This window comes from Drosophila mauritiana, chromosome 3R, assembly GCF_004382145.1.
Source record: "Drosophila mauritiana strain mau12 chromosome 3R, ASM438214v1, whole genome shotgun sequence".
Taxonomy (NCBI): domain Eukaryota; kingdom Metazoa; phylum Arthropoda; class Insecta; order Diptera; family Drosophilidae; genus Drosophila; species Drosophila mauritiana.
This window is the reverse complement of record NC_046670.1, coordinates 8,215,451-8,225,913: the sequence shown is the minus strand read 5'-3', so window position 1 is coordinate 8,225,913 and position 10,463 is coordinate 8,215,451. Positions and strand designations below refer to the sequence as shown.

The following is a 10,463-nucleotide window of genomic DNA, read 5'->3' as shown; positions in this document are numbered from 1 at the left end:
CGAAAAGTAAAATTTTGTGTTTAAAATGTAATTCTTTGTGTTTGTTTTTTTTTATAAAAATACGTTTATTTGTCTTTATTTATTGCATGCTGCCACGCACACACATATGCGTTAAGTACATGCGAATGAAATGCGCGAGCAATTGCTCAACAACAGTCGCGCACAGAAATCACAGCATCTTTATAGACATGAAACACTTGGCTAACTAACTTGGTCTATTCTACGGCTTAGCTTACGTACTACGGACTAAGATTTAGGGTCAGACTATCTACGTATGCAACATAGTTAACCCTCAGAGCGCAGATCGCCCGGACAGTTGGCGATACACTCCCGTTTCGCCCTCGCCCGGCACAATGTCCAATTGAATCCTACTGCTGTCGCATATCGACTGCTGATCCGCTGTTCCCGTTCCCTCGGAGGTGGTGAATACCACGGCAATGGGACTGCTCTTCTCCTTGTCCTCCGGCGAGGACTCGTAGCCGTGATTCACCTTCTCCTCCTTGCATGTGGTTGTCGTGGCCGAGGAGTCGCTGCTGCTCCGTCCATTCAGTCCGGACTCCTCCTCATGCTTCACATAGTACGGCTTCCGGCCGGAGAAGCGCTCGCACAGTCGGAAGATCAACGGATGCAGCAGTTTGCCGTCGTAGGCGTCATCCGGATGCTGAGTCAACAAGCTGATCACTGTGCCAATGATCACGGTCAATGCCGTGCCAATTAAACTGTAGTACATGAAGCTGATCGAGTAGAAGGTCTCCAGTCCGGATCTGCATGGGAATTAAGCGTTCATTAATATCAGGCTAACAAAGTTCTAGTGGGCATTTGCAACAGGTGACGTACTATCTTTCGCAATACTTCTAGTATAATTAAATTATCTCACCTTTCAGGTGCAATTGTGGGTTGCGTGGGCACAAAGCTCTGGTTGAAACCATCAATGGGCGTGTGCGACAGCAGCCAGGGCATCTGTCCCGGTTCCACGATGGGCTTGCCAATGGACTGCGCGAACGTATCGTTGGTGCAGCCCTACATTTTGTAAAGAAGCAAAGCATTAGGCATCAAATTCAAAACGGAAATGCTTTAAAAACCCACATCTGTGGTGGTGGGCAGCAGGGGATTGTCCTTGGTAACGGTCATGCCACCGCCGATGATCCAAAGCACGAAGGCGCAAGCGGTGACCATGCCGGCGGAGGTGCCCTTCCAATTCGCAATCGGAACCATCATGGCAAGGATGAAGCAACCCAACAGAGGACCCGATGTGGCCGAGAACACCAGCAGCGAGGACTCAATAACGCCCGCCAGCAGACCAACTCCAAAGGCCACGCCCATTATAATCAGTCCACAGACGACGGTGATCGACTTCAGAATTCGTAGCTGCTGTTTGTCGGAGAGTCCCTTGAATTTGGGCAACTGCGAGATGAAGTCCTCCCAAATAACCGTTGCCAATGAGTTCAGATTGGACACCATCATGCTAGAATGTTAGCTTGGATTAGCGAAAGAACTTTATGAGAATGTTAGCTATTTACCAAAGGGCGCCATTGAACAGGGTGGCCATGAAAATGCCCACGAATCCGGGCAGAAAACCGAGCTGATCCTCCACAAAGAATGGCAGAATCTCATCGGGTTTCTTAATGTAGCCCTCGGCGTAGGGATCGCAGTTGATGTACGTGGAGTAGATGACCATGCCAGAGATCCAGGAGATGGAAAAGAAGAAGAACACCAAAGGCACATTGGTCAGCATTACACTGAAAAATTAGATAAGATTTATTTAACAATTAATATATTTTCGTTAGTAGGTGGTTCACCGAAGATAGTTACTTACCGACGCACTTGCTTGAGCGACTTGAGGCTGACATAACGCTGCATAAAGTTCTGCTGACAGCCGATCTGGGAGAGGGACATGAACAGTTGGCCCAGCCAAGCCGATGTGGTATCCACTCTGACAGTCATATCGCCCGTGAAGTTCCAAAAGTTGAGGCGTCCTGGAAATGGAAGGAACGGTGTCTTTAGTGCATGTTTATGGCGGGAAAAAGATTGAACCGCCGTTAGAGGAGGAGCACGTGGAGGGATTCCCAGGAGCCACACGATTGCCGCACAATGACAGCCAACAACTCAAACTCGAGTGACAAACGCTCCGCCGACACACATTTATTACTGTCGTCATGCGAGCCTGCCATTTCCTCCGTCCTACCTCGGATTCGGATGCCGCTGTTTTATGCCACTTTTATCATCATCATTTATGTGCATAATGAGCCGACGCAGGAACACAAGCAAAGCGAACGGCAATCCACAATGGATGCCATTTTAATAGTCATCATTCGTCAGCACTATGCACACACACACGCACATAGACACACATCCTGGCAGCTGGCTAATAAGCTGCCATGATCAATCGAAACCCAGCCCACACCCACAACCCTTACCATTGTCCCGATTTAGTTGGTAAACCTTCTTCACGCCGCCCGTAGAGATAGTTCCCTGGATGCAAACGGCCACAGTGACAACCAGAATGGTCACTGTCTGGATGACGTCCGCGTTGATAGCCGCCTTCAGGCCGCCCTAATGAGTTGGAAACAGGGTGAAGAGGAATTTAAATATTTTCATCATTAAATCGCTGGCATTCCCCGGGCTCACAGCGATGAGCACAGTACGTACCATAATGGTGAAGAATATGCAAATGACGGCCATGCCCGTAATGGAGGCCCAGTAGGGTATGCCAATCACCGTCGAGAGGGCCACGCTGGGAGTGTACACGGTGATGCCAAGGTTGCAGATCTGCCGCACGATATATGTCGCCGATGCCAGGCATCTCACCGTGCGGCTCTTGAACCTGGAAAACGAAAGGGAAAGGAAAGGATAACGATAAGAATAAGAACAAGGATGAGAACAGGAGCAGGTGAGTGCATCGTACTACTATAATTAAGCAGCTCCTTTAGCAGCTCCTTTTAATGTGTGTCCCCTGCTCGGGTGGCATTTCTTGTTTTTCATTATTGCTCCAGCCCCTTTTTTTTATGATTTACTAGCGCTGTAAAGAAGCTATGTGGAATCGGGAGCAACGGGCGGGTCGAGTTTACGACATGGGCGAGAAAAACCTAAGAAAATTGGCGGGTCTGTAACTCGTTTTGATTGTTTTTATAGTTCAGGCCGGCGCTTTTATGGACTAGGTTGTAAAAATTTGTGTGTTAATTCGATGCGAAATGTGCGACAAGATGGGTGAGGGGGTGAGCCGGTGGGGTGGGGTCACTGCTTTGGGGGTCCACCTAATGATCGTTTAGTATGCGTTATGTGGCCATGGTCGAAATGTCTGAAGTGCCTGCGCACACGCATCCAGCGGGCACGGCATGGCTCTTAATAAATAAATGGCTTTGCGTCCGTAATCCTTTGATTGGCATCCTGAGCTTTAAGCCACTAGTTGGCGCATAAAGTTAACAGTCCGTTCCGAAGCTATTAAATTGTTATAAAAGGCGGTTCGAAACTGGGCATTTTAAAGCATGAAGTGGTTGTATTTTGCCAGGAATATGGCTTTTACCATATGTGGTAGTATGTGGATTCCTTTCCCTCTTTTTTTTTTATAATAATAATTGCATTCTCTTTTAGAGATTAATGGAATAATCGTTAATTACATTGCATTAAATGCGTTTTTTTCATATTAATATTAATATTTAATCTGTTATCATATAAATCATTAAACAAATCTACTTTGGATTTTCAACATGATTTATAATGCAGGACTATGGAGAATCTGTATTGATAGTTGCCATATCCTTGCACCGGACTGTGCGTTGTAATCACAAGTAATTTCTTGTTGAACATCTGGGCTGACTGCATAATCCACTTTTGTCTGTGCCCAACTCCGCTCCATTTGCCCAGTCTCCTCCTCTGCTCCTCACTGTTTGTCCTTCGTTGTCTCTGCATTGGACGACGTGTGTTAGATGGCCCACTAAATGATTAATTGCCCTTGGCCAATATTGATCTGAGACGAGTTGGGCTGTCAACGGGCCGTGTCTTGGCTGAGGTCCTGGACTTGCTGGTGCTGGTGGTGGTGTTGGGTGGTTCATGAGCGATTGGTGACCCAGGTGTTCGGCACGGGGATTAAGTGCACACTTAGATGTGGAATGGGTTGCACTGGATTTCATCTTTAATCGCCATAATGCTCTGGTTATTATAAAACGTGGCCGCAGGCTGCGAACCATCGTACTGTGTATTAATTAATGATGTTGCACTTTTACCCCCCGCCCGCCCGCGCGCAAACATCAATTGGCATATGCGGGATGTGGGGGCCACGCCCCCAGGCTAGGTTTGCATTAAGCGGGCTTAACATATTTACCCGATCGACTTTACATGGGAGCGGGAGGAGCTTAAGCGGTTTACATGACAACGCGTCGTATGCTTGATACGCATTTTAATTGCGACACAGCTGCGTCTGTGGGCCGGAGGAAAACAATCGGAAAATTCCGCAGAGGAAACTCCAGGGCCACCATAAAAGGCTGGCCAATTTGGCCAAGGACATGGACATGGACATGAACTCATATATGTGTTGATTGAGTGGGCGTGGCATTGGGCGGGAATTTCGTTGCGATATGAAGTGGTGTGATATGATTCACCCTGCCTGGTTGGTCAAACATTTATTTAGGCTGCGTCTCATCTAATGCGTGTTCTTTGGTTTTTTCTTGCTTTTCCCAGGACTAAGCTCTGAGCTTCAGCTTGAGCTTGTTGTGGAAATTGATAAAGAAATATTATTGTAGGATACAATATCCCACAAGCAGACACACACACACACACACGCATTTGTTGCTTGCTTGCGGTCAATTTTAGTCTGATATGTCAATTTAATATGATTTATGCGATTTATTGTTTTCGGTTGCCTTTCATTTCGTCCTCTGCTCCTTGTTTTTCCTACGTTGTCTGATTGTGGCATTTGTTTCTCATTTAGCCTGTTAACATTGTGTTCATCACAATAAGTGCTCGGCCAGTTGTCCTGGCCCAGGATTTGCCCGATCCGGCCCAGCCCTGCTCTACTCTCCTCTCCTATCCAATCCGTCTGCCTGTCATTTCATCTCCATCTCACTCCGACTGTGTGTGTGTGTGAGTAATGACCTGGGGCTGTCACCGCCGTCCAGTTGATTGAACGTTGGCCTGCTGCTGGCTTTTGTTTTAGTTTAATTGATTTAACCAGTCAGCGGATCGCCTGGCCGGCATAATTTACTTGGCTGAGTTGATTAAAGACGTACTGCGATGCGATTGTCGCTTAATAACTTTAAATGAAATGTAAGTGCCGCAAAGTATGCAATAATTGCTGCAGCCATGCCAGCGGGCAAGCAATTACCAGCAAGGACACTCGCAGCTGCCGGCTGTGCTCCCATTTACACCACCATCCCGCGCCCACTTAACCATCAGGATGGCAGGATACCAGGCAGGCTGGCAGGACAACGTCAATGACCACCATCACTGGAGGGTGTGAAAATAGGTTACCAGCGAATGAGCAGGTCAGCACCACCACCACCACCCCGTTCCATTAATTAAACCCTGCCCGTACTGCGGATTCAGTATTCCCACTTCAGGTGCTCCTCGATTCCCATCCCCCTCTGGAAATTGAGTTTACTCTGCAACTGGAGGCCATCATTTATCATGGCAAGCCGCTAAGCCAATTTTCGGCCAGGGCGACAAAGGCATAAATTAATGGCAAATTTAATATGACGAGTGGTTTTGTACAATGGCCACATAATCGCCGTTTAGCCAGCCAAACCCAAACCAAATCGCTTCCAGCTCCACACTTTCCTGCTTTCCTCCTGTGGGAGGGTCGAGTTAATTTTACAATCAAAGGCAATCATCTGGGGCAACAACAAGGGTGACACATTTGATTGCATTAACTGTCATGCATAAATAAACATAATCAGCCATACGAAGTGAGGTGTCCTGTGAGTGCCTTCAATGCGCTAAAAGCCGCCCACAAAAAAGCTGGCAAAGAAGGTATCAAAGGAGAATGGTTTCGCTTGATTTAATCGACTACAAGATACCCAGAGCAAACTGGCTTTAAGGATTATCTGTTTCGTTCGTTGCATATGTACATATATTGAATTCTATTTGATGTTCAATTCACTTAAAGTTGATTTATCGTCTGCAGTTGAGAGAAATCTTTTATAAAACCAGTTAAAAAGTAGATGTTTTATTTCTAAAATCTTCCAAATTTATCTGGACTGTGCTGGCATTTTTTCGAAAAACTCACCCATTTGTATCTCTATCTAACTACCTTGATTTTGTATCATTCTTGGCTTGTGTCCAATATCCCCATTCTTGTTTCCACCGCAGGGCATGTGTGTTACTCCCAACTTTGTTGCCTTTGAATTGCAAATCACGGCCTCACTTTGTAGCGCCGCCGAAAACGTCTTTATTTATGCGTATGCATGTCGTCCTAAAACACCGACCCCTGTGAACTCCTTCACCTCACCCCACACCACACCACCTCCGCTCCGATCCTGGCCGGGCCAACCTGGTTTTTGCGTCGCTTTTTTTCATTTGCTTGTCATTCACTCAGAAGCACTTTGGGCACCCTTGTACTCGTAAATAAACCATGGTGGTAGCCGGAATGCATTTTTTCCATTTGCTAAGTGCCAACGACTGTTGGCATTGATCTCTTTCGCTTTTCTGGCACACAAGCTGGGTATCAATTTATTTACATGTAATTGCCAGCTCCTACTAGCTCCTCCCTCACCGGCAGTATGAATTATCCGGGGCGAACAAAGCCCAACTTTACTTGACCATTGAACTCGATGGTTGCCCAGATAGCAAATCTCTGTGCGAGTTGGCTAACACTTGAGTTGGCAGCGAGTCAAGGGTCATGCCACAGCCCCCATTCAACCCATCCGCCCAATCCACCCGATCCATCCAATCCACCCAATCCACCCACTCCTCCACAGATTTGAGTGGCAGACATCACTTGCGACAGGCGACTGACAAGTGAGAGAATCCACGACTTTTGGGCGGCTACGTGTGTGTGTGTGATTGTGCTTGGGATGTCTTGGGTTTTTTGTTTCGCAAGTTTTTCGTTGGGCGGAGATCCTGGGGCTCGGTGCTTGATCCTTGATGCCTGATGCCTGATGCCAGTGACAGGCAACAACACGCGCTATTTATAAACATTATGGCACAAACGAATTGTCATACAATTTGTCAACAGCCTCAGACCGAGTGGCTTCTTTGTGTTTCCTGCTTTTTCCTTTGCCTCTTTCAATGGGTTCTTTTTTTGGCTGGATACCCGCTAGTCATTGGTTTCAAGGGTATATTGTCTTGTTGGGATTGTATGCAACAAGTAAGATAGAGTTGGTATCAGGATACCTACAAAATGAGCAACTAATTCAATATGTTCACTAAGTTAGCTACATCATATGTTAAGTATCTTAGAAATTTAGCTATTTGACTTGTATTCTTTTGATAACTAGTGCTTAGTTATACTTTGTAATTTAAGATAGAATGGGTATGACTTGGCCTACTGTTTTTACTATACCATTCTTCACGTATGGCATTGTCCTCGTCATGCTTTTGTCTTCTCCTCATTTTTTCTCTGCTGCCTCAAACTTGCTTTATTTGGCCTGGTTGGATGTGTTTGGCCAAGTGGCTTTTGCCAATTTGTAGCATATTCACTTATCGGCCTCCGTGTGTGTGTGTGTGTGCCCTAGACCCCATTTCCATTTCCACAACCATTTGCCTCCGCCCGTCCAGAGGCTCAGCCTATTTTGATGAAGTTGTATGCATAAACATGTCGCTGGGCGCCAGTTGCGATGACAAGCGACAATGAGGCATCCAAATGTTGTGCGCCCAACTTTTTGGGGCAACATTTGGCCATGTTGCGCCTCCGCAACCCTTTTCTTCGGATTCCTCCAGCCTGTCTTCTTGATTTGCCCGCTTTCGGGGCCAAAGCCGATTGACTAAGATTGATGAAGTGGCTTGACTCGTTCGCTCTTCAATTAGTTTGAGTGTTGCGTCCGAGCCGAGTAAAATGTACATTTATAAAATGGTATTTTTTTTTGGGGACCAACATTATCAGTCATTAATTTAACTGCGTTTTAAAGCCATTAAACAATTTATTGAATTGCACAATGAAAGTCTATAGGTGATTGAAGAAGTAGTCATCAATTTAACCTTTTTTGGTAGGTATTTTTGCAAGATTTTACTTTTAGGTATTAACCAAATTCTTGTTAAGCAGGATATAATATAAACCTTGTTAAAATTTATGCAAACATGGGCAAAATCCTTGGACTTTTGAGACTTATCACAGTAGTAGAAACATGCCATTGATTTTATCATTAATTTCTCTTAGACTCCCCATTAGTTCGTCTTGTATTTCAGTTTGTTTATGCTAATTAACAAATTACATTCAGTTCTTCAAGCAAACATTTAAATAATTTGTCAATTCTGCACAGCTTTCGCCCACGTCCAGGTCCTTCGTCCTGTGGAAAACTCACCGAGAATTTTGTCAATGTGCGGCACATGCCAATTAAATTTCAATCAAATTATGCTCTGGCCAACATCCCCCCTTTTCCCCCTCTTGTTTGCCTTGTCAGTTTTTGCAATTAATTGAATTCTGTTGTCGAAACTGCAAAACATTTGATAACAAATTTGTTAACTAATTTCGAACTTAAAAAACAATTAGGCCCACGAGGCGACAACTTGCGACAGATGGAAATGGAAATGGAATAGTAGGAGCAGTTTAAATTCGGGTGAGGGGGGCTGGAGCAAACGAGGTGGCCCAGTAGCGCTGACGACAACTGGACGATAGCATCCAAGCGACCAAGTTCACTATGGGCGACTCCGTGACCAAGAGTTGCCATCCGTGGCGGGGCAAGGACAAATCTATAGATTATTTGCTCTGCCGGCTTGGCTTTTGTTTGGCCATTTGTTAGCGACTCATTGTTGTTGTTGTGCTCCTCCGTTTGCTCGTTTTTTGTGTGAAATGTAATTCAAATTTATTTAGCAACGCAGCGAACTTGTGCCACTCGCAGCAGCCTGGCAAAAGTAAAAGCAGAACCTGAGCTAAACTGAACTGAACTGAGCCCCGTGGCGCTTTTCTGTTCACTTTCATTTGGGCTCCTTAATGAAGAATAAAATTGTGTGCGCTTCGGCGATAAGAGAGGCGACACAGGACCCTTGGACAGCAGTCGCTGCTGCTCCTGCGTCGCATTTGGCGGAATTAAAACGAATGTTTAAATAACAATTTTCCTGTCCTGTTGCCTGCCGTTTCACTTCGCTTCGTTTCGCTTCTTACTAATTAAACGATGTGGCGCTCTAGGGAGTGGACTTCCTTGGACTTGGTAGCTCGACTCACCTGAGATCGATGTACTGATAGACGGAGGTGATGCCCAGATTGAAGTACACGGGCACGAACATGAAGCAAACGATGGGATAGGCGCTCATCATGCCATAGATGATCTCCCACATGGCCGATCCGCGGTAGTACAATTCACTGGGGTAGCCTTGCAAATATAGTTACAAGTTTAAGATTTAATAACAAGTAGTTAAAACCACTTTAAAGACTCACCTAGCACGGATCTCACTCCCAAGGTTCCACGAGCAATGGATATCATGACTGCCACTATCGAAACTCCGCCGGTGGCAAAAACATAGTCGGCCTTGCTGCGCTCCTTCTTTTTGCCAAAAATGCGTTTCCACAACGGACCCAAAACGGTGAGGGCTATAAACAGCACAAACATCAGATAATCCCATCCCATAGTGCTCAAGTCCTTGGCCATGTTGATGCTGCTATTGCTCCTGCTGCTGCTTCTGCTGAAAAAAGTGGGCAAGAAATGAGAATCAAAATCAAAATTCAAGTTGGTCACCGGCAAAAAACAAACACAATCTCTTCAACTTTCGGATGGTGGGGACATGGTTGGGCTTTTAGGTGAGATGTGAGCTGGATAAAACGTTTTCCAGCACAGTTGAGCATGTGCATGTTAGTCACGCCCGATGGACATAATGCCAACTGAGCGCTCCGTGGCTCGGCGGCCACGTTGTGTCGAGCAGGAAACTTGACAACATTGTTGCATATCCGCAGGCGAGTGGTGTGGGTGCGCCTTGTGGTGTGGGTTGCCTGCACCCATCATAACACTTGCAACTACCCACAGCCAAACGAACCCCATCAACATCAACATGGGGGCGCAGGGGTTAGGCGAAATGAGCCGGGCGAAAGAGACGAGGCTGCACAAAACTTAAAGGGTGCAAAAAGATAGCACAGAGTGACAATAAACTAACTTTCTTTGTGTGGAAAATTCGTAAACCACAAGTGCAATGACCAAAAAGTTATAGTCAAAAGAATGTAGGTTCCAGATACATAAGCGTATAATACAAATCCAAAGATGTTCAACATTTAGGATTTAAGAAGTCTGCCATAAGAAACCCATTACTGCAAACTTATTTTCCAAAACATTTTTTGAAATTTCATAACTTGGCAATATTTCTTCACCTTGCAAAAACCTCCC

General features: G+C 45.7%; 1 protein-coding gene across 2 annotated transcripts in view; it reads right to left on the bottom strand.

Moving 5' to 3' along the window:
* Positions 1–54: 54 nt before the first annotated feature.
* The window catches only part of LOC117143115 (sodium-coupled monocarboxylate transporter 1), a 35,187-nt gene continuing 24,778 nt past the window's right edge, over positions 55–10,463 (bottom strand). Inside the window, exons 3-11 of one of the 2 annotated variants that reach the window (XM_033307600.1) lie at positions 9,527–9,771; positions 9,314–9,461; positions 2,650–2,824; positions 2,418–2,553; positions 1,817–1,976; positions 1,521–1,739; positions 1,087–1,465; positions 878–1,020; positions 55–764 (exon numbers count right to left, since the gene is read on the bottom strand). In XM_033307600.1, coding sequence (XP_033163491.1) covers positions 293–764; positions 878–1,020; positions 1,087–1,465; positions 1,521–1,739; positions 1,817–1,976; positions 2,418–2,553; positions 2,650–2,824; positions 9,314–9,461; positions 9,527–9,737 — 2,043 coding nt within the window. In that variant the 5' untranslated portion in view covers positions 9,738–9,771 and the 3' untranslated portion in view covers positions 55–292. The remainder of the gene's footprint in view (positions 765–877; positions 1,021–1,086; positions 1,466–1,520; positions 1,740–1,816; positions 1,977–2,417; positions 2,554–2,649; positions 2,825–9,313; positions 9,462–9,526; positions 9,772–10,463) is intronic. The other variant, XM_033307601.1, reaches the window with a different exon arrangement.